The sequence below is a fragment of the Ptiloglossa arizonensis genome, chromosome 7 (assembly GCF_051014685.1).
Source record: "Ptiloglossa arizonensis isolate GNS036 chromosome 7, iyPtiAriz1_principal, whole genome shotgun sequence".
Lineage (NCBI taxonomy): Eukaryota > Metazoa > Arthropoda > Insecta > Hymenoptera > Colletidae > Ptiloglossa > Ptiloglossa arizonensis.
The window spans coordinates 22033332-22057669 of NC_135054.1; the positions used below are offsets into that span (position 1 = coordinate 22033332).

The 24338-nt window shown below is 49.3% G+C and overlaps 1 protein-coding gene across 7 annotated transcripts; it reads left to right on the plus strand.

The window, feature by feature from the left end:
• The first annotated feature begins 1223 nt into the window (after positions 1–1223).
• On the plus strand, positions 1224–23935 carry LOC143149580 (1-phosphatidylinositol 4,5-bisphosphate phosphodiesterase). Of its 7 annotated transcripts, none has more exons than XM_076317116.1 (19): positions 1224–1366; positions 9194–9248; positions 13669–13901; positions 14508–14567; positions 14881–15018; positions 15423–15502; positions 15856–15991; positions 16107–16207; positions 17397–17563; positions 18230–18440; positions 18690–18948; positions 19283–19483; positions 19581–19785; positions 20102–20259; positions 20335–20541; positions 20900–21272; positions 21345–21494; positions 21892–22607; positions 22685–23935. In XM_076317116.1, the coding sequence occupies exons 3-19, from the start codon at positions 13731–13733 to the stop codon at positions 22751–22753; spliced, it is 3402 nt and encodes a 1133-aa protein (XP_076173231.1). In that variant the 5' UTR covers positions 1224–1366; positions 9194–9248; positions 13669–13730; the 3' UTR covers positions 22754–23935. The 7 variants fall into 7 exon arrangements, with proteins under 7 accessions (XP_076173231.1, XP_076173234.1, XP_076173232.1 ...); XM_076317117.1 differs by having other exon boundaries at positions 1258–1366; positions 9200–9248; XM_076317115.1 differs by lacking the exons at positions 1224–1366; positions 9194–9248 and adding an exon at positions 10135–10862 and having other exon boundaries at positions 21892–22069; positions 22157–22607.
• The last annotated feature ends 403 nt before the right edge of the window (positions 23936–24338 follow it).

A 24338-nucleotide genomic window follows, 5' to 3' on the forward strand; every position in this document is an offset into this window, starting at 1 on the left:
CTGGCGAAGAAACGTTTTTAAAATACATCCCGCGGGGAATAAAATTCCTGGAAAAAACAAACTACAACCTTGTTCCCCCCGATAAAGAAAGAGTTGAACGAAATCTTCGTGCACCGTGCTTTGTATATTTTATTCGTCGAGAAGCGTTGCGAAATTTTTATTAAAATGGGTCCGTGGATGACCGAGACGAGTGAGCTGGCGATGAAACGTTTTTAAAATAAATCCCGCAGGGAGTACAATCTTTGGAAAAATTAAACTACGAGCTTATTCTTCTCGATGAAGAAAGATCTGAACAAGATCATCGTGCACTCTGCTTTATACATTTTAATCGTCCGTGGATGGCCGAGAAGAGCGGGCTGGCGAAGAAACGTTCCTGCAGATAGTACAATCTTTGGAAAAATGAAACTGCAACCTTATTCTCCCGAGAAAGTAAGAGTCGAACAAAATCATCGTGCACTGGTGCTTTGTATATTTTATTCGTCGAAAAGAGTCGCGAAGTTTTTATTAAAATGGGTCCGAGAAGAGTGGGCTGGCGAAGGACTGTTTTCGAAGTAAATACCGCAGGGAGTAAAATTCTTGAGAAAAAGGAACTACAAGCTTGTTCTCCCCGGTGAAGAAACAGTCGAACGAAACCATCGTGCATTGCGCTTTATATATTTTATTCGTGGAAAGGAGTCGCGAAGTTTTTATTAAAATGGGTCCGAGAAGAGTGAGGTGGCGAAGGATTGTTTTCGAAGTAAATTCCGGAGGGAGTGAAATTCCTGGAAAAAAGAAATTACAATGTTATTCTTCCCGATGAAAAAAGAGTTAAAGAAAGTGTTCGGGCATGGCGATAGGTTTGGTCGAATCGCGAGGCGTTCGTTCGGGAATTTGTCTCGACCGACTCGAGGAACTGTTCGAGCGAAAATGGTTGGTCTCGCGGTTACCGACCGAGCTTGAGTGTAAACGGTAGCGGGTCGTCGCGCACATGCGCGCAGGGGAAAAGGACGGTATCGAGCCAGGCTGGTGGCTTGCCCGTCAACAGACGGTGCCGCACCGTCAGTTTCTTCCGCCGCGCCTGAAAGGCGTTCAGTGTCGCACCGAGGAAACAGCGCGCTCCTCGTTGAACCTCGTTCGTGTTGGTTTTTTTTTTTTTCTTTATCTCCCTAACCCCCCTCCCTGTTGGTCCCCGGTGAGACTGGACGCGTCCGCGCGTGCACAGCCAGCGTGCCCGAGCCCGAGCCCGCTCGACAGAAGAACCGTGGAAGAATGTGATCCGACTGGGACTCGATCCGTCGTCGTCGTCGTCGCCGCCACCGCCGCCGCCGCTCTCGTGGTCGTGGTCGTGGTCGTCGTCGTGGTCGTTCAGCCGGTAATTTCGCACACGGTAAGAACCGTAGACACCTTGTAAATTCCAGCGAGTGTGCGTGTTACGTGTGCGGGTTCGTGCGCGGTTCGGTGTGCGTGCGAGAGCGCGTGATGGCGCGTGTGCGTGCATGCGCCCAGACGACGTCCATCCATGGTCACTGGACGTCACGAACACACGGTCGCGCGCACACACGCGCCTCGAGTTGCGTGTCTCGTCTGGAAACCTTGGCGCTCGCTAACCGTGCAAATTATCGGTCGACGTACGAGAAATTCGCGTGGAAAGCTACCGAGAAGGGTTACCCGGAGTCGTTGGGCGCGAAAACAACGACCCTCGTAAACGACGGGACCGCGTTTACCCTCTCGTGGCGAGTCGCTCGCGAGTTGCTCGCGAGTTCGACATTACGGAATAACGCTTCCAGGCGAGTTACGCGCGCACGTTTCAACGAGTCGTCTCGGGCTACGCACTCGTCCACTCCCCCCGTTCCTCCTTCTGTTTGTCTTTGCCGCTCATGCGTGGTGACGCGCAGGCCCATTGTGTTTCGTGTACGCGGACGCACACGTACCTAGACGCGGACACTCGACACCACCCCCGCGGGTTAACGAAAAATCCCTCGACCGTCGATGGATCCGCTCGATCCGCGCCGATCGAAACGCGCGCGGCTACGCGAAGAAACCGGGAGGGGAGGAAGCTGATCCACGCGACCCTGACTGCCGAGTCCTCCCGAGGGATTTTCGAGGTCAAGGGGATCCGGAGCGTGGCCGAGTGACAAACACGCACACGTCCCTCTCTCTCTCTCTTTCTCGCTCTCGTTCGCTCTCTCTCTCTCTCTCTCGGTCTCCCCCCCGTGGACTCGACGAGGAGAACGCAGTCCTCCATTACGCGGTATTGGCTCTCGCGGTCGATCCCTCCGGCCACCTTGCCCTCGCCGATATTAACTTGTCATCGGCCATCAACCACTTTATCTCCCGTTCTCTCGCTGCTCCGAGTCCCCCCTTCCCTGACTTCTGACCTTCTTGTCGGAGGGGGACCCGTGACTCTAACGACCGAAGAAACGAGACGCCTCGGGTGTTGAGCTCGTTAGAATCGCGATGACGCGGTTTCCATTCTTCGGGGAAACTCGAATAGACGTTGATACTCCCAGGTACGGAGACACGAGACGCGAGACCCTCGAAGAATTCTCGTTTCGCGGAAAGAGCCCACCGCGATGGAAAATATTCCGGTCGACCCCATACCGTCGAGGAAGGACAAACTACTCCGTCCATTTTTCCGGGGAAACACGAATAGACGTCGAGACTCGCTGGAGTAGTTTGGTCCACGATCCTCGACCCTGGAGGAATTTCCATCTCGCGGAAAAGAGATTTCACCGATGGAAAGTATTACCGTAGGCGCGATACTATCGAGAGAAGCGAAACCGATCGAGTGTCGTCGATGACACGGTTTCCATTTTATTGGGAAACTCGAACAGACCTCGCTACTCGCAGGTGTAAAGCTACGAGACCTTCGACGCTGGAGAAATTTTCATCTCCTGGAAGGAGATATCGCGGACCGAAACCGAATTATCGTAGGCACGATGTTGTTAAGGAAAGTCGAATTGTTCGATATGGATATCGTCGATGACGCAGACGACAGATTAGGTGGCAACTTCCGAGAAAGCTCGAGAACACGATGTTTTCACGTGTTGTCTAGAATTTTTTGTCCAGTTCGAGCGATCCGATGCAGAGACGTCGCGGAGTCGAATTAAAAACCTATTGCGAAACTTCTCGAGCGTATCGCTGCATATTTTATCGCGATCGATAATTTGCTCGATCGTTCGAATTTGTTTTCGTCGCGATCCGAATCCTCGTTCCAGCTAAACGAAACGAATACCAACTAATCCTTTCGACCCTTGTAAAGGGAATAACGTCTTCGAAGCATCGGTGTTCGTAACAATACTAACGAAAAAATAGAGATCGCAGAGGTGATGGTTGAAAAACGTTATAAACGTTTGTTAGCGCGCGACGAACGAAAGAAAAAGGATAAACCGCTTCCCGACCGGCAACGCGAAGCGTACGTGCCCGAAAGGAGGAAACTTATTTGCAAAAATTACGGTAATTAAGTATTCTTATCCGCGGCTCTCCGTTCGGTAAATAATTTTCCTTCCTTCGGGCATGTTAATTTTACGTTATCGCCGACCGAGGCGACCGATATACCTCGTATACGTAGTACATCGAAAATAATTTGCGTTCGAATCCTTGTAACCTTATCGTTATTTTCGTATAAAATATTCCTCGTCGTAAAAGGCGACAAGAAAATCGACCAAAGAGAGTCCTTGTTGTTGCTCTCGGTTTTCCAAATCGTTGGAAAAACTTCCATACGACTAAATGGAATATTTTTCAATTTCGCCTTACCCAACGATACGCAACGCTCGTGCTCGCGAACGATCGTCTTTCGTCGGATTTTCGACTCGGTCCATTCGTGCAATTACTCTCGCGATCTTTCGAGGATCGTAGAAACTTTCCGCGCTGTGACAAAGTTGTCGATCGCGCGTCGCGAGAGAAGACAATCTTGTCCGGTGCGCGTAACGCTCGACGATTACCGCACACGGGACACGTTGTCGCGAAGATTGTAAAAATCACGAGAGTCTCGTGACCCTCGTTCGTTTTCATTCTCGGCGAGCGAGGAAGCGAGCGAGCCAGCGAGCGGCTGGCCGCGTTAAACCGATCGAGCGGTCAATGTCGCGGCGACTCGACTCGTTCTTCGACGGCTCGCACCGGAAGTTACGTAATTATCGATCACCGACGCGGTAATTGAACCACGGTCGTCGATCGATACCGCGAAGAAACTCTCGAGCGTTACGCGCTCACGGGCTCGGGATCCGAGCAACGCCCCGCTATTCATCGACTGTGCAAATATTTTTTCACGGCGCTCCGCTTATTATGTGTATCAAAGTGTAAATGTTTGCGGTGCATTTACGAGCGGTGTGTGCGCAAAGTCTAATGGCTACTTCAACGGGGCGGTGGCTATATTTTAAAGAAAAGAGAAGAAAAATCTTCCCCCTCCACTCTCGGCGATCCCCGGAAAGGTAGGACCGAGCGAGCCTAAAGAGGTAAACGCAATAAAATGCAACGTCAATGTTTGCGATCGTCCACGCGCGAGCGCCGCGTGCTCTCGGTTTTATCGCATCGTTTTCCATTGGTGTTCATCGGCCTTCCATCGAGCAACAATTTCATTCACTCTCGCGCCGAGCCACGATCAGGGGGGTTACGTAATGTTGCGCGAACTCGCGATGCACACAAGTTGGACGATCCTCGAAACGAGGTTGCGCTCACGGTTCAATTACTCGGTTAAGGCTTTTACGCGGCTGGTGGCAATCGACGCGCAGGGATATTACAAGCTCGCGCGACGAGCTCTTCCCGACGAATATCGGGCCGTGAAAAGGTCGTGGCCCCGCCACGGGAACGCCACGGGGATATTCGATAACTTTAATTAGATCCGCTGGCCCCGTTTAAAAGAGCCAAGAGTTTTCACCGCGATCGCGGTTGCCTCGGGATAATTGAATTCTTGAATTCCATTAGGGACCCTCGAAAATCGATACACTCTGTCCACTTAGGCGCTATTCCCGCCACCGGAGGAACACGATCGTTTCCAGCACGGTGACTCTCCACCGGTTTTCTCCGATACGTAAAAATCGACATTGAAATTCCCACGTACGCCCGGACGTCTTCGAACCAGCGAGCGGTTCGGGGAATTTATCGAAGGAAAACTACGCGATCGATCGTGTCGGAATTCACGGGACGTGTTCGGCGACCGTTCGCGCGTATTTGTACATTTTTTCTCCGATCGATGCAACGACGGTATTTTACGAAATAATTGTCAAAGTTCCCGGTACGGTGTTGGGTTGTACGTCGAGATGGAATCGAAACAAGAGATTCGCGGAGTTATCCTCGGGACGAACGTCGAGAGGTAAATAGATTTTCGCGTCGTTAACGAGAGAGAAACGCTACTGGAAAAACGATCGCGAGTTTAATCCGGCAGATGCGCGAACGCGATTCCTACGAACTGCTACGGTCTCGAGTGGAGAACTTTATTAGTTTTCGAGGTAACGTTTCAACGTGCTCGGAAAGTGTATTTTCGCGAGAGAGTACCGAAAACTTGCTCGGTTCCCCGAATTTCTCGCGTGTACGAAGCAAATTTTTCCCGAAAATGAAACGGTCGATTTTCAGGAAAGAATTTTTATAGTCCCTTCTCGGCAAATGTATCTTGTTTTCCGTTCGGTGTGCTCGTCTAGAACGCGAATAAAAATTCGCGCGAAGAAAGGTTAAATTTTGGGGGAGTTCGATCGAGGGTCCTGTAACGTTGCCAATTATCGTAATCTCTCGGCGAATCTTCGCGAAATAATGCTTACGAGACACGAATCTTTAACCGTAAACCGTTCTTCCGCTCGACCGTGCGCTCGAAATTTCCGAGTCGTAATGGCCCGAATGCGTGGAAACTTTTAACACTGTAACGTCACAAGAGAACCGAAACGAACACGAAACGTGTATCTTTCGACCATTGTCTCCACGGTGCGTTAAACATTTGTATAATTGAACCTACTGGATACGATTGAACGTCCCTGTATTTCTTCGTATTCTCTCGTTGGATTGCAAAATGAAAAATTCTACATTCGGTACACATTGGAGCCAAAAACTTCGATCGTAAGATCGGACATAAATTACCAAATTGTCCCTTAACCTTGCCTACGTTACCAATATCCCTGCACAATTCTAATCGGAGCTACTTCCGCGTTTCCTCTCGTTAAATTACGAACGCAAGAGGCTCGAGTTTCGTATATTCGACTCGTTTTCGATTCAAAGGTTTCGATGTCGAGCGAACGTAAGAATGCTTCGAGATTAAGGAAATTCCGAGGACGTTTTACGAGCAGTCAGTGGCCGCGTGCCTCCCGCGGATTATCAACAGTCTCGGGGCGTTACGACATCCCGCGTTCTTCCGCTTTCGCGGTCGACACACGTATTCGTTCCACGATCCATTAAGTAGGCCCCCTCCTCCTTCCCTCTGTCTCCGCATCGTTAGCGCGATCGTTTCGCGCGGAAATCATCGTACGCCAGAAACGTTTTCATCGTGCCAGGGAAGAAGCAACGGTCTCGCCTCTCCGCATTATTTTCGTAACGCTTCGATGTTTACGCACGCGTCTCTGTGTGTACTACGCGCGAGCGGATCGCACGAAGGTGTACTCGAGAGCGCGCAGGATACGAGCCGAATCGAGCGTACGAACGATACAGCTATTTCAGTCGAACCGATGCCACTGGAACTGCGTTTTTCGAACTCGTTTCATCCAAGGTGAATTAGCGGAGTTAGGCAATCGGCCAGTGTCTGGTCGTCGACGTTTCGACTTCCGGGGCCGGGAATCGACGAACAAAGGTTCGTTTACACTACCGACAAGGCGTGCTCTGGACGACTCTACCGACGAGAAAAAAAAAGAAAAACGAGATGTTGTTTCGTCGTTATTTCCGACCGTTTAACGTATTTATTTCGGACGAGGGCCGAATGGCGCTCGGACGAACGCTACGGGCGATTGGTGCGCCATTGGCAAAGATTTTTCACAGCTTGCTCCAGAGCTGGAAAACTATCTATAGTGGAAAACTATAGTAGCGACTATCGAGACTTTTTTTGGTGAAAATGAAACACGATTTTTTTTAGAGCGTATAAACATTTTATTAAATTATATATTCTGCATTTTGGAAAACGAAACGACTTTCCGACCAACCCTATATTTATCATTTTTTAAAGTTTCGAAAAAGCTGTAGATTGAAGAAGATTTTCCGATAAGCTACCGGTGGAAAACTATCGACGGCTGCTGCGATAATTTCCAAAAATTTCGGATAAATCGCAGATTAGATCTCCTCGACAGAAAGTTTGCCATTTTACCTCGAACCGGTAGTAAAATGCATCGATTTGAAAAGGTACGGAACACAAGTGTCGCGATACGAGCTTCCGACCGTGGACGACTATCGATGGTAGAGATCGCCCGAACTCGTTCGATGGCAACCGTCGATAGTTTTTCACCCATAGTTTCCTCGTTCCGCGTTCGAATAATCGGGAAGAACAAAACGCTAACGACTCGTGTTTCCCGAGGATCGTTTCGATCTCGTCGATAGCGCAAAGGTACCTTAACGCGGAGCTGTTCCAGCTTATCGACGACCACCGATTCAACTCGGACGAATAATCGTTGCGTTTCTCAAGGATCGTTCCGATGTCGTCGTTGGTGCAAACGACCTCAACGCGGAGATATTCCAGCGTATCGACGACCACCGATTCCATTGGATCGATACCGATCCCGATGTAAACGACATTCGGGGTGATTTTATATCCGCGATCCAGCTCCGTCTACTCGGAAGAAGCTGCGTTAACGTCGACCTTCCCGTCGGAGATTTATAGGATACAGCGCTTTTATTCCGATTGGAGCCAGACCAGGGAACGTTCCGAAAAGTCGGAAGCTCGGGAAATCCTAAAATATCTACGTGTCTGGGAGTTCTTTCGTCGCGTCTCCCGCTTGACCTTATTCCCTCTTCTTTCGTTCGGACTCTTTCTTCCTTCGTTTCGGCTTTATTCCCGCGCGTTTCTACGTCGTTGTCGCGCTCGTTTCCATCCACGTAACGCTCGTACGGAGCACGAAAGAAAAAACGTTAAAAAATATCGCCGACCACCTCCTCCCCTTCCCCGTGGCAGCCAACGTTCGTTTCCAAGCCGAGAACAAAAGCGTACGGGAACAATGCGCGAGACTCGCGCGGCTGTGCCTCGAATCGTTCAAAGAGACACGGAAACGGTTTAGCGCATCTAATATTCGAACGGAGCGACGGAGACGTCGTTGGTTCGCATCCGAGAAACTGCAACTTCCTCCGAGTCGATCGCGATAACTTCTCGATTATAACTCGCGGGATATCCGTGCGCGATAGCAACATCGATAGGTGGTACGCCCGGCCTTACTCGCCGCGCGTACGATAAATCCGCTCGCTGAATAATGGTCAATCTTCGCCGAGCGATAAGCGTTTAATTAAACGCGCCTCGTTAGCCGCCGGTTCTCAACGGATACTCGTTACGACGATGTTTTCAGCGAGCCTCGTGCCGAGAAATAAGTTCGTCCATCGTCGATCGACGATCGTTTCGTAATCCCGGGACCGAGACGCAAGCGTTACGAACGCCGCGAGGCGTTAAATATTCGTGGCTCTTCGATAATTAATCGCGCCGGAACCGCGCGATTCGGATACGCGCGCTTCCGTCACACGAATGCGGGTTATTCGCGGAGCGAGAGGGTATTTTTATTTCTCCCGAAAGTCGATTTTTACGCAAACGGTGACCTTAACGAGAGCGAGCCTCGAGTAGCGTTTCGACGGACGATTTCTCGAAAATTTGATAAAGAGTTTCCGTCGATTCGAATACGGTTCTCGTCGCGCAACATCTTCTCGGGGAATTGGAAAATTCCAGAGCGTTGCCACTTGGAAGCTTCTCGCGATTTACCACCACCTGGAGATTGTTTTTATTTTTACATCTCGAGAACCGTGCAACGCGACTAGAAATATTTCTCGCGGCTGCGCCGCTAGGAGATTCGCCGGAATTTTCCGGAAACGTAACCGGGAATTCGATAAATTGAAACTCGGTCGAAATGCACGGATCTCCGTTGACCGGAAGCGGGGCAACGTTTGCGCGAAAACGATGTTTGACAGGCGTGTGAAATATCCACCGAAGATTGGTCATAAAATCCAGTGAATCCAATTTGTGTACCGGTTGCTATAGATAGACCACCAGACCTTGACTCTTGCCGAGACGCAAGGTATTATAAACTTTATTCGATCTTCCCTGCCGTAGGTGCAGCGAGGACCTAAAATGTGCAAGCCAGCCAGGAAGAAACGCTCTTAACGTCGTAAGTGGCCTTCACTGTTCTTCGCTCGACGTTGCTCTTCCCGTCGTAACGTCGTTTGCTTTCGTGATTTCGCGTTGCGGAAAAAAAGAAAGAAACGAAAAAAGAAACACGAGAAAACAACTCGAAAATGTACGTAAAATTTTTCTCGTACGAAGCTCGCGTTTCTGGAAAGTGTTACGGCTCGAGGGCGGGTGAACGAACCGGTAGGGCGGACTCTGAATTATTTTTCCAGCCAAAATGGCCGTCGCCGACTTTGGGGATTGCCAAGGAACGGGCGAAGGTAGATCCTGGCTGTGACGCGGTTCGTGGAAAGGACTCTTTCCCTCGCGACGTTCCATAGAAATCATCCGCCAAGGTTCCTCTCGTGTACCATTTCCACGGAACGCGAAACTGCGTCCCGAAAGTCGGTGCATCCGAGGACGGATGCGTTCGATCGACTCGACCGCATTGTACACAAAACATTATTACGTCGACGGATTACGATCTGAACTTTCCTGTCCGGTTAGGAATTTATAGACTCGCCGTTCATTTTTTCGCAACAGTTCGCGGAACGTTTTACGACGACTAGAATGGGTTAGATCGTATCCTCGCGAATGCTAATCCATTTTTTATCGTCAACGGTTTCTTTTATAGTTATTTTTTTGCATTTAAACGCTCCATCATCGCCGCTACGCGTGACTCATAGCTTCCTGTTTTTGTTCACGCTGTTTGTGTTTTCGTCGCATCCTCTCTATCTCTTTCTCTCTCTCTCTCTCTCTCTCTCTCTCTCTCTCTCTCTCTCTCTCTCTCTCTCTCTCTCTCTTTATTTTCCGTATATTTATATCGTTTTTTCGAGCCCCTTTCCTCGCCGTATCAATTGGTGCGTTTGAATAAATGTAATTGATCGGCCCGTAGGAACGTTAGCTGAGGTAACCGCGCGCCGACAAAGCCAGTCTCGCGGTGCTCCTCGTTTTGCGAGCGTCGAGCTCACGGTTCGACTTCACGGTGATAAACTTCCGTTTACAACGGCGAGTCGTTTCGAACTGATCTCCACGCGCATCGATTCGCGGTCGGACGGATACGAAACTCGCGACGAACAATTCAACGATTCGATCGGGGAAACCAATTTCGAAGACGCGCCGTACGGGCTTCCGTTCGATTTACGCGCGCAATCGTGACGCGTGCGGTTGTGTCACGATTACGCTCGCGTCATAGTCAAGATTACGGTCGCGTTTGTGTCACGATTACGGCCGTGTTTGTGATACGATTACGGCCGTATTTGTGTCACGATTACGGTCGCGTTTGTGTCACGATTACGGCCGTATTTGTGTCACGATTACGGCCGTGTTTGTGTCACGATTACGGCCGTATTTGTGTCACGATTACGGCCGTGTTTGTGTTTCGATTACGGTCGCGTTTGACTCACGATTACAACCGTGTTTGCATAACGTAAACTAAAGTGTAAACGGCGGGTTAAAAACGTGGAGAAACAAGTCGCGATTGATATCGATCGGAAGTGCTTGCAAATATTTTTTACAGCCCGTAGAAAACAGCATCTGCTATCCGCCTACGCGAATCATTCGATGGACTCTCGATCGATTTTCCATCCGAGTATCTTTGATTCTATCTCGCGCGGTAAAGTTGCGCAATTTTCGAAATTTCCCCGAATTTTACGCCGTGAAATCGTGCAAAGTTACGCGATGATTACATTCGACGCGCAAAGAAGACGGATCTTCTTGCATCTCCGGCTAGTTTCGAACGCCGTCGAACGGGTCACGAATAGCAATCGGTGGATATCGGCGCGATGATTCTCGAAATCGTGGCAAGAGTATCGATTTCAAACGTGAACGTCGAACCGACCAGCGATAAACAATTTTCTCGGTCTCTGATCGAACGGACAACGACGATGAGACGGTTCCGGTGTGGTGAAATATCGCGTAAAAGGGCCGCTCGCGCGCGCTATTTCCATGGCGAGAAGTTGAGGATTTATTTCTCGGTTGCGGGGTGTACGGGGGGCTAACGGGGGAGGGGTGTGTACCGTGCTCTAGCGTCGTTCTATTTTCACCTAGCGGTCTCTGTCTATGGTTCGTCCTACTTTGTAGCCAGGGAATAAAGGTCAATCGGTGCACCGATGCCAGCAAATCCTTTGCGCTTCGATACAGTATCGATCCGTCGAAAGAACCAAAAGCGTGTCGCGATCGCGGCACCGATACCGATGCCGCGGCTGCAGAAACGTCGTTTTCGAGCGTCCTTTAACGGATCGTCGCGTCGACAGCTCCGCGAATTTAAATCCGTTTGTTACCGTTACATCGGCGCAGCCTCGGTCGATCTCGATTTCGCTGGACCGTGGCGAAAAGAAGCCCGAGTTTCGAGATCACTCGAGCTCGAGAGCTCGATCCGAAGCCTGTCGCGACCTCGTCGTCGTCGAGGGATAATTCCACCCTTTGACGGTTCGTTAACGGTGACGAGCTCGCGTTACCATCGGGAATCGAATTATTACCGCGAGCGCGATTATTGCATCGCTCTTCGTTCGTTCGTGATCGTAAGTATGCGCGACATTTTCAAAAATACTCGCTACGATCCTCGAAACTGTTGCATCCGCGTTCGATACCGATCGGTTTCGTCGATATCGACAAGAATCTCACGGTTACAATAATCCGGAAAGTGCGCGCGTGTTCCTTCGCGTTAAAAAATCGAAAGTAATCTAAATATTCTACGCGTATCTCTTCGCTCTTCGATATCCTCCGTTTGGTGATCGCTTCGTTGCTCTCGTTGCTATCGATAAGAATCTCATGGTTAAAATAATACGGGAAGTGTGCGCGTGTTCCTTTGCATCAAGAATCGAAAGTAATCGGTGGGAAAAATCGGCGCGTATTCCACGCGTATTTCTTCGCTCTCCGATACTCTCCGTTTGATAATCGCTTCGTTGCTCTCGTTGCTATCGATAAGAATTTCACGGTTAAAATAATCCGGTGAATTGTGCGCGCGTTCCTTTGTATTAAAATTCGAAAGTAATCCGAAATGTTCTATCTCTTCGTTCTTTCGTACTCTCCGTTCGATGATCCCTTGGACCGATCGCTTTCACAGATAGAGTCGCATCGACTACAACTATTGGAGTAGTTTTCGAACGGAGAGGAACAATTAGAAAAGGAGACGCGCGATAAGAGATTGCGACATACGCGTAACACCATAAATATTAACCAACCGGTCGCGCGTCGTTCCCGGTTCGAGTAGAGAGGAAGGACGCTACGTAACGAAATGTTTCAACGATGACAGTACCGTTTCGGACACGAACCGTTCGATGTGACAGGAAATCGGGTCGAGAAACGTTGTCGACACGGTTCCCCGAAGAGACCGTTCTCGAACGATCGAGGTTGGGAAAACAGTGTTCGAGTCCTCGTGGAACGGTGCCGCCAACAATAATAAAATTGATCGATGCTTAGATTTCGATGGGCGACGGGTCGCCGAACGTGATCGTTTATCGTTCGACCGGGGCGTACGTGAATTTCTTTGAACGACCGAGTCTTCCACCCTCGGAGAGCCAATTAAACGTTTCACGAACGTGGATCGAACCTCTCCCGCTTAACGAGATCACCGTCTAATTGGATTCTAATGCCGGTGAAAGACGTCGTAAGCACCCATGCGGCTCGTTCCGCCGGGAGGTTAATACTCGGTTCGTGTTGGGAAAATACAGGATGATTCGGAAATATACGTTCGTATATCGACAAATATCCTACGAACGTATCTCACCTTCGTTTTCGAGCAACGAACGATCCTAGAAAACGTTCAGAAAACTTCGAGATTTTATTTCGGGACTAGAATCTATCCGGTATTCAACGGGAGAACGTAACGCGCAGAGAAACCGAGCTCTGGAAGAAATTACCGATCGATATCCTCCTCGAAGAGGTACCCGATTTTTTTCGACAGTTTCAATATTTTCTTCGATCGTCCGCAACTCGAAGCAACAGTGCACAGGATACGTGTTCACGGGGGATTTTTTACTCGCGTTGGCCCCGTGTACATCGAAATCACCCTGTACCGTGAAACGACAAGAAACGAACGCATCCTAGGCGTTCTCGTTTCGAAGGAACTTAACCGCGACGATCGTTCGTGCATTCTCTGCGGTTGCTCGCCAACTTTCGTAATCTCGGCGAACGACGTTGGAATCGTTAACGAGGCGCGGCGCGATAAGAACACCCGGGGCCCGACCGACCGTTTCGGAAACTGCCGCGATTAATAATTTAAACGAATCTCGCGCGGCACTTTTAATCACCCGCGTGAAAATTTACGATCGAACCGATTCCGAATCCCGGTCGCGTCGTTGTTTCGTATCCGCCGCCGCGCGATTAACCGTGTCACGGACGCGTTTAGAAATTGTTTCTTTCTTCTGTTTTTTTTTTCTTCTTCTTTCGAGAAAAAAACCTTCGTACTCCCCGTACAGGAATCGGAGGACAATCGAGGTGCGTGCGTGCTGATCGACACGGACCAATCGGCGCCACGAAGATGACGAAACGGTTCGAGTTCAATTGGCAGATCGAGGTACCGACAGCCCTCCGTCAAGGATGCATGTTCGATCGCTGGGCGGAGGAAAAGGACAACACGGACCTCGAGCCCAACTGTATGTTCAAGGTCGACGAATACGCCTTCTTCATCTACTGGCAAAGCGAGGGAAAGGTGAGCGTCAATTTCCCCACTGTCCTTTCGAGGAAAGTTCACACCGGCCGCTTCTCGTCGCGTCGAGGTCGGCCGAAGCGTAACGTTGCGTAATATTTACGACGAAGACGGAGGGCGCTTCGAATACACGTGGTTGGGAAACCGTGACGCGTTTATTTTTCGTTTATACGGAACACGTGCCAGATTACGTTATCAGCGGTGTCGCGAGAATGATCCGGAGAAAGCCTCGAGGACGAAAATAACGAGACTCGCGAGGATGGAGTCGAACCAACGACGAATCTACGAAATATCTCACGCGTTCAATTACAGGCTGACTCTATCGGAAGCTCTCGTCCTTCGCACGGAATAGATTCTATCGTAGTTGAGATAAAATCGATAAAACGATAATAACAACGTTATTAGAGACGACATTAACGTTCGTCGCGAAGATATTACCCCCTCGATCGAGCGAACACACGTTCTGAACGTAACTCACCGATTCGTGTCACCGATCGAACGATCGATGACTCTCACCGTCGCGATTAGTTCGTTGATCTATTAAGAAGATCGAGAGGCGATAAATGATCACTGGTTCCATTGTCTTAATTTTTGTAATTTGCTGCGCAGGAGGGGGACGTGATAGAGCTGTGTCAAGTGAGCGATATACGCGCCGGTGGATTGCCCAAGGTAGGAACAACCATTTTTTTCTCCCACAGGGACGTCTGTTTTTCTTTGATATATTCAACGATGAACTTAGCGAGCGTCCGACGGGGACGGTGCTCGAGCGGAACTCGACGATACGACGGAAATGTTTCGTCGTTCGTTCGAAACGTTAACGAGTTCCTTTCGTGCCACGATATCCGGAAACGTTCGTTTTCACCGTCGATGTTTCTTTCGTTCTTACGAATGCATCGAGGCCCTCGTCGTTTCCATTCGACGAGTACTTTTCCCAGCGCGGCGAGTGGCTCGTTTGAAGAAGTATTTTTTTTTTTTTATCCAGGACCCGAAGCTGTACGACAAGCTCTTGACGAAGCACGGGGAGCAACTCGAGGAGAAAAGTTTGACCATCTGCTCCGGCGTGGATTACACCAACATCAATTACCAACACGTCGTCTGTCCCGATCCAGCGACAGCCAAGGTAACCTGGATCGATGGAACCGTAGGGAGAACGCTACGCGCGCATCGTGTTTCCAAATTTCTGCCGAAATTGATCACGCTGGCACTCGCTTGTACGAGAACGTCTTTTTCGACACACATTTCGCAATAGAAACGCACCAGGATCAGAACACGCGAGACGATTCGAAAACCGTGTAAAATTCTACGGGAACGTTCGCAAAATGCAATTACTCGAAGATCGCTTTCTTTCTAGACCCGTTCTCCTAGACAAGAATACTCCCGTTAATTACGATGTTGTTTCGCACGACGTTCGCACAAAATAGAGCAGCTGCGTACGGATCAGACGTAGAGATATTTTCCAATTCGTTGGTTAAGCAATTATTAAGGTAATCAATAAGCCCACGTGTTTGCTGTGTCCTGTGACAGGTATGGCTGGATGGCGTACGATCGATTACGCACAACGTGAAAGCCAACAACGTATGCCCGCTTACGTGCTTGAAGAAACAGTGAGTTTACCAATGCAATTACACACGCACACCCACGCCGCCCGTAATGTTTACACCCCGCGGAATAATTAGCGAGAGTCCAAGGTGTTCCCGTTCGCGGAGACGTCGCGCGTTTCTCCACGGAAATCTTCCATCGTTCGCGAGCACTTCGACGAAACCTTTCGTAGCAAACAACACCAGCGAGGAAAGTTTTTTCTTTTGTTTTTTCACCGGCTCGAGAAACGCGCGTATCGCGATCTCGCGCGTTCCTCGAGCGAGCCGAAACGTTCTCGTCCGCGCGCGAACGGGAAAGTTTATCCGGGAGCATCTTTTTTATCGGTGAAAAATACGTGAACTTTTTTCGCGTGTTCCAGTTGGATGCGGCTCAGAATGCTGGTCGATCCGAATGGAAAAGTTCCGGTGAAAGTGGTCGCGAGAACTTTCGCGTCCGGGAAAACGGAAAAGCTCGTCTATCAGTGCCTCGCCGATTTAGGCCTACCCAGTGGAAAGGTACGGAGAACGATACGAAAAAATGAAAAGAAAAGAAAGAAACGAACAAAGAAACGCGCGCATCGTTTGCGAAACGATCTCGAGACCAGCTTGAAACATCGATCGATATTTCTAGAACGACGTGATCGAGCCGGACGATTTCACATTCGACGCCTTCTACGCGCTCTATCACAAAATCTGCCCGAGGAACGACATCGAGGAGCTGTTCCAATCTATGTGAGTACAGGAAGCTTCGTGAATACGAAAAACGCATTGTTTTGCTGTCGAGCGATCGGACTTGGGCTCGTTCGTAAATAAAACTCGCCGTTGGTCGGCGAGTAAGCGCGCGTCGCGTCCCCTTCGATCGATCGCAATAATAAACCGCAAAGCCGAAGCGACGATAACCCTCGATGGTCACCGGGCATGGGGTCCGCGTACACGTGTTTCGATGACCCAGCCCCCAAAATTAATTAAATCGTTCTGGTTAACGACACTCGGAGGGGACGTTTTATCTCGATACGGTGGAATATGTCACGAGCAATCGACGATATCGAACAACGAACGGTATTCGACACGGAGAGAGAGAGATGGGAACGTTTTTCGTACTATTTATACACTCTCCGAACAGTTGCAAGGAACTCGTGAGTTATTTTTCCTGTCGAATCGCACGATTCCGCGAGGAACGAGACCGCTGGCACCGGGGGCCGAGCGTTAAAGTGAGAAAAGAAATTGAAAATTGCCAAATGTGTAGTGAAAAAATAAACGTGGCCCCTTCGCAGCCTCGTTGAGAATTTTTCGATGAAGAGAGAACCTCGAAGAAGTTACGAGGCGGAGGTTTTCGGACCGACGAAATGGAATCGGAACTACAATGTCGCTCAAAAGTTTCGAGAGCTCTTCGATCCTCGTGGAAACTGAGCTCGAAGGAACACCGAGCGCGGTACAGAATAAGAATTACGCGTTTCAGATATTCTCCGGAGAAACACGAACGTTCGCAAACTACTTTAGAATTATCTAGATTTCTTTTTTAGAATTTCTTTCGTCAATATCTCCAATCGAATAAGATCCTAATTTTCGTGGAGAAGTACGGTCAAACAACGCTCGATTGATACTCGAGCATCGTATCTTTCGTAAGAAGATTTCGCGCGAGAAAGGTTCGCTCGAGGATCGAAGAGCGCCCCAAACTTTTGATCGTTAGTGTACGCACGGTTTCGCTCCTCGCATACCAAGTAAATAAAGCGATCGTACAGTGTAAAGAAGCAATTACACGAATTTAAGTAGGCGCGCGTAGTTATTTAAATCGATCGAGCGATAATACGGAGTACGTACAGGAAGCATAAGTTACGCGCGTCGCGTCCCGATCGTAATTGATACGTCGATAAAGCTGGGGGAAACGGTATATCGGTTTGTTTGCTTTCGGTCGTTCTAGCACCCAGGGTAAAGCCGACACGATCAATCTGGAGCAATTGGTTACGTTTCTGAACGAGAAGCAACGCGATCCTACTCTGAACGAGATCCTCTACCCCCTGTACGACGAGAAGAGGGCGATGGAGATCATCAAGGATTACGAGCAGAACGAGACGGCGCGAAATCAAAGTAAGATTTTCCCTCGCTGTGTTCCTTAACGTTTTTTTCTTCTCGAGAGAGCTTCGGTGCCGCCAACATCGAGTGGAAAGTATTCGAAGGAATAAACTTCGCGCGATAAAATATTCGGAGCGTAGTCGATACGTGTGCCTGCCGGATATAAATAAAATCGAACGGTGGTACTCGTAGCGAGCGAGTTTTCCACGAGAACGATTCCGATCCTTTGAACCCTCCTCGGTACGATTCAATGGAATTATGAATCCACGAATGTAAGGGACAAAGAACTCGCAAAGGAGCGGGACGAGTGAAAAAGATAAAGAGATCCGAATAAATAAACATAGGGCTGGAGTTAAACGACCTCGATCCCGACGATTCCCCTCCTTTGCCTAAAATTACGAATGCAGGGAAAGAATATTCTATCGCGAGTGGAAGAGCTTCCGTGGATTCTGAATAACGTCGTATCGGGGATACGAAACGCGAGTCGATCGAACGTATCGATCGATCGTACCGCACAATCGAGATCGGCAACGAGTAAACTCGCTTCGAATATTTTTTACTCGCTGTTCGAAATCGCTCGGCTCTCCCCATTGAGAATATCTGCTACCCGATCGCCCGAGTGTTCAAACTAGTTTGTACCTGCGAAACGGCATCCTTTCAGAAGCAATCACGTCCTTTCAGAAACGATGACGAAGGATGGTTTCATAAGGTACCTGATCTCCGACGAGAACGCCCCAGTTTTCCTGGATAGGCTGGACGTTTACATGGACATGGACCAACCGTTGGCTCATTATTACATCAACTCGAGTCACAACACGTATCTGAGCGGTCGTCAATTCGGTGGCAAGAGCAGCGTCGAAATGTACAGACAGGTGTTGCTCGCTGGTTGCAGGTAAATGTTGATTAAACGGGCGTACGCCACGATTCGGAAGTATTTGGACACCAGATGACACCGAATCGAAAAGTTTTTACGGTTACTGCAACACGAATATTTTTAAATCGGATTCGTTCTTAATTTTTAATAAGCGAAGGTGGTCAAATACTCTCGAACGATAGTGTACGATTTCAAAGCTCGTGATTGTCGTTCACGCGTTCAATTTCGTTCGAAACGATATCGTCGACAGTCTTTTAATCGTTCAAGGTGCGTCGAGCTGGACTGCTGGGACGGGAAGGGCGAGGACGAGGAACCGATCATCACCCATGGCAAAGCCATGTGCACCGACATCCTCTTCAAAGACGTGATATACGCGGTGAGAGACACTGCGTTCGTCACGTCCGAGTATCCGGTGATCCTCAGCTTCGAGAACCACTGCGGCAAGAAACAACAGTACAAGTTGGCGAAATATTGCGACGAAATTCTAGGAGACCTGCTGCTGAAGGAACCTCTCAAAGAGTATCCCGTGAGTCTTATAAATTATTATAAAGCGGAATATTTTAACGTATACGCCAGTTGTTCGGTGCTTTGACCGGTTCTAAAATAAACAGTGGCCGATAAGAGCGTAAGCCTCCGCGTCGATCGAAATCTAGATTTTCATCGATAAACAAAGCAAAGGTACTCCGAGCGTATTGTTATCGGGGCTTATCTCCGCGGAGCACTCGATGCGCGTATATTCGTCGAGGATCCGCGATTAGATTACGTTCTGAAAAAACACGATGGACGGTTCTTACGCCCGCGAGATCGGATATCGATTCGGTGGGAGTAATACCGATAAGCTGTGTCCTGATAAAATCTAGCTGGAGCCTGGAGTGTCGCTACCGCCGCCGAGCGCGCTCAAGCGGAAAATCCTGATCAAAAACAAACGCTTGAAGCCGGAGGTGGAGAAGCACGAGCTGGAACTGTTTAGGCAAGGTCAGTTCGTCATCGAGGACGAGGTCAAGGAAGACGCCAGTGCTCTACCAGCCGTGGCGGCAGTCGTTGAACAGCAATCGGTAAAGGTAACCCTCGGTATATGCGCCAGCATGGACCCCTGACATCCGTTTTACCTCTGCAACATCGACGGAACGGTTCACCGTAACCGAATATCGTTTTCAGGAAGAAACATCGACGACCGAGTCGGTCGCCTCCTCCACGACCGGAAATCAGCAACAATCCGGCTCCAGCACCGGCTTGGGCGACAGTTTGGAACTGGCGGTGGTTCAACCGTACACCGGGAGCACGACGAACGTGCATCCTTTGCTATCGTCCATGGTCAATTATGCTCAACCCATCAAATTCGTGGGCTTCGATATCGCCGAACGTAAGATGGTTCAATTTTCTTTTTTTTCCTTAGCCAGACTGGTAATCTTTCCGCGAGGATGTCGTCTTTCCTGTCTTTCCTGTCGCTCGCTCGGAAACTTCTCGGAGTATTTTTCCTGTATTTCCTGTCGTTGTGACCCCTCGATGTACGAGAACGTAACAGAGGTCTCGATGTGGGCGAGCTCGTAGATGAAGTCCGGAAGTTCGTTCGGACGAACTTTTCAATGTCCCCTTTCCTCCGCGGAAAGTATACCGGTATATGGCTAGCTTATGTTTTTCTTCGTCGTCCGGTAGAGAAAATTTTACGTGCTTCGCAGAGAAAAATATTCACCATAACATGTCTTCCTTCGCGGAGAACACCGGCCTGAACTACCTGAAGACTCAAGCCATCGAGTTCGTCAATTACAACAAGCGTCAAATGAGCCGTATTTACCCGAAAGGCACTCGAGCGGACTCATCGAATTACATGCCACAGGTAATTTTCGCGACCTATGAACGCTTCTGGCGGCCTTTCCACCACGTCCTTCGAACGATCGATCATTTGAAACAGGTCTTCTGGAACGCTGGCTGCCAAATGGTATCGTTGAATTTCCAAACCGCGGATCTGCCTATGCAACTGAATCAAGGCAAGTTCGAGTACAATGGCTCGTCGGGATACTTGCTGAAGCCGGACTTCATGAGACGGGCCGATCGGAGCTTCGATCCTTTCGCGGAGAGTCCTGTGGACGGTGTCATCGCTACGCAGTGTAGCGTTCAGGTATTTCGATCGTCTCGACTTTGTCCAGTCTTGTATACCGTCTATCCGCGTACTATTCCAAGCACTCGAAACAGGAGTCTCCCCACCACTGTTTATATTTTATCAAGACCGACTGCTTTCGAAAGATTCATCTCACAACTATTACGGTTAAATTAAATCCATCTTAATTATCTTCGCAGCGATCACTAATTATCTCGAAGAATTATATCCTTTCTCGTTCCGTCCAATCTCGTTCGCTAATTGGGACCGATCAGTTCCCGTAAAAAGATCTCTACCCCTGCTTCTTTTATCGATAATCGACAATGTCAATTTTCAAACGTTACACGAACCATCGAGCAACTTTCTTTCCCGATAACAGGTGATTGCGGGCCAATTTTTATCCGACAAGAAAGTCGGGACTTACGTGGAGGTGGAGATGTACGGTCTACCCACGGACACGATTCGCAAAGAGTTCCGCACCAGAGTAGTCCCAGCGAATGGCCTGAATCCTGTTTACAATGAAGAACCCTTCCTCTTTCGAAAAGTCGTCCTTCCCGATTTAGCGGCATTACGCTTCGCTGTTTACGACGAATCGAACGGCAGACTTTTGGGCCAGAGAATCGTCCCCCTCGATGGTCTACAATCGGGGTATCGACACATATCTTTAAGAACGGAGGCAAACTTCCCAATGTCTCTGCCTATGCTGTTCTGCAACATCGAGATCAAAATCTACGTCCCGGACGGCTACGAAGGTTAGCCTCTACTGTCACCGGATCGTATTACGAGTGATTCGAACCGACGATTTCATCGAGACTCGGTTTCAGGACTTATGGACGCGCTCACGGCACCACGGGCCTACAAGAAACCGGAGAGCATGTCGCAAAATAAAATGCGCGGCCTCGGCATAGAGGAGAGCAACAACAGGGGCAACGATTCCGCGCCTCCTCATCATCGCGAGCCACCCAAACCCAGAGGTGAGTGTTTCCGGCGAGACGACTCGCTTTGAAGTCAACGCGACCAATCTGCCCCGCTTAGAAGAGACGGAGTCATCCCCACCACTGTCTCTGTCTCGAGTGGGATTGGGTTTCGCCCACTAGCGAAAACGAAAATCGTACCGCCTATCACTGAACATTCGTGAGAGTATTAAACGCAAACACGACCTCGTTCCGTCTATTTTCAATTCTACGCTAGTAATTGAAAATTTCTAAAAAATGATAATCGGTGTAAATAACGCGCAAGTTAAAATCGGTACGAACGAGGTGGTGTTTGCACTCGTTTTCGAAGGTAGAAAACTCGCTTTGCTTTCGCGCGAAAGTTTCATCGCGTTGATCGCGTTTATTCAATCGTATTTACCGAGATCTTTCCGCGCAGAGGAGATGAAGTTCGATCCCATAACGGTGGACGTGTTGCGGCAAGAAAAGGGCTACCAGAAAGTGCTCAGAAAACAAGAGAAGGACCTGGAGTCGCTGAAGAAGAGACACCAGAAAGAGAAACTTGCCGTCCAGAAGCAACACTGTGTTGCGATAGAGAAGATTATCAAAGGGAAAAAGTACGTAACAGTTCGCTTGCTTCGCTTTCGTGGCATCGTGATCGTGCCTTCGATAAAGAGGCGAGCGTCTGTTTCTTGTTTCGACAGCAAAGCGGTACTCTCGAGGGATCCGACCGTTCGTCGTGCAGTCTCCGAGCAGACCGTACAGTGGTCCCGGCTGGCCGACAGGCAACGACGCGAGGAACGAGATCTGGTGCGCTCGCACCTGGAGGAACGACGTAACACCTTGTGCAAACTGTGCGTGACCGCCCAGGTGTCCCAACAGAAGCAACTCGCGGCGCGACACGAGCGCGAGATCAAGGAAATGAACGCGAGGCAAGCGAGACTCTCGGTCGAGAGCATGAGGGAGGTGATGAACGACAAAACGTTGAAGACGCGGGGCATCAAGGAGGGCAGACTCAGGGAAAAGCAACAGAACAACACGAAGAAGTTCATGGAGGAGCGAAAGATCGCCCAGATCATCCAGAACAGGGAGAAGGAGAAGCTGAAGGTGATTCACGAGAAACAACTGGAGGAATTGCAGAAGGACATGAACGCGGTACGAGAGTCTCTCTCTTTTTTTCTTTTTTATTTACCGACCGAGATGGATCGTTTAATACGTCTGTGTGTTTCCAGATCATGGACATGTACAAAAACGAGGAGATGGAGTACGAACTGGGCCCTAAAACCGAATTCTACGTGTGATGGCCGTCGCGGGTTGTCGCGTATCTGCAGCCGAGACGGTTCCAGAGAAACTGAGGTGCTGCGTTCAGAGAAATCCGCTATAAACGTTAATTACAATTGGAATTGGGATCAAGCCTCGTTAGCCGTTGTTCTCGTATCGGCGGACGTGTTCTCGGGGGTGCCAACTCTCCCCAACCGATCCCCCGAGATCAGGTCAGCGCGACGAGAAACGGAAGCAAACAGACAAAACTCCGCGTTAATCGTAATTCTAGTTCATTCTCCTGGATATTTTTTTATAAAAAGAAGCATCTTGTAACTCTCCATACTCTCCGTCGTCGCACGAGCAAGTACCTAGACTAAATAAGGGAGTCAATAAAAACTAAAGTGATCTAGTCAAGTTCTTATATTAATGATAAGTATATATTTATTATACGTTACGGTGGGCCCGGTTGGAGCGCGCGGTAACGGTTGCGTCTCGGATCGAGGACACGGGGATAGGGAAAAGCTCGAGGAATTGTTTGTTGTCTAAGAGGACGAATTGGGAACGCGCGCTAGAATCGGGCACACTCTATACGCACGAGAAGCGGATCGCGCGGAGCCAGCGTAACCGCGGGATTCGTCGATTTCAATATTTTTCGATTGTTAACGCTATTATCGAATTCTATCGTACCGCGTGCGTGAGCGTGAGATGAGCGACTGTGCGAGCGCGTGTGTTTGTTTCATTGCCTAACGCCACGAGGGATTTGCCCGTCACCGATGACGATTACCTTCGCTATAACTGTACTCCGAACAATGCTTGTTACGGTCGATAGAGCGCGCACGCGCGACCGTGGCGGTGTCGAACGGTCCGCGATTAGAGTATTAGAGCCCCCTCACGCGATCTTCGCTCACGATCGAGCGGGTTACTCGTTTCGGGAATCCTTTTTTCCCCCCTCGAAAGGGTAACCCCGCACGAATGGTCCAAAGTCGTAACGTCGCGAGCCAAAATAGCATTGTACATAAGGAAAATGAAAAAAAAAAAAAAGAAAAAAAGGAAACCGAACTAAAGGAGAGCCTAGCATAATAATTACCACGTCGTTGTTTTCATTCTAATAATGTTATTTACACAAATGATTATATTAACCTATATTATATATATATTGGATATAAAGGAGTAAGGAGAAATAAAGAGATTGCTAGCCCAGTCTGTTATCATCGTCTCCACGAATCGACGATTTATTTGCCACGGTGTCGAATTTGCGATTTTCTTCCCGCGAGAAAATAGTCGCGACTATTTCCGCGGTTCGCGTCTTCCGTAATCTCGTGAAACACTCGAGATCCCACCGTGCTTCGGGGTTACTTTGAAAGTAACTATCGATCCATGGTATTATGATCTACGTAGGTCGCGATTTCTCGTATCGGAGTCTCCATCCAGGGTCGTACGGTCTCCAAGAACCGATGCTCGTGCCGATTTGCGCGTCCCGATAGCCGAGAGCATCGTTCTTCTCGGTAAACGCATTTACTCGGTCGTTCCCGCTAGTTCTAGGCGCTTCGCGGAGGAAAGCAATCGCGAGATAGAACCGCAGACGTCAAACAAACACGCGTCGACCCCCTTGGGCTAAAATCC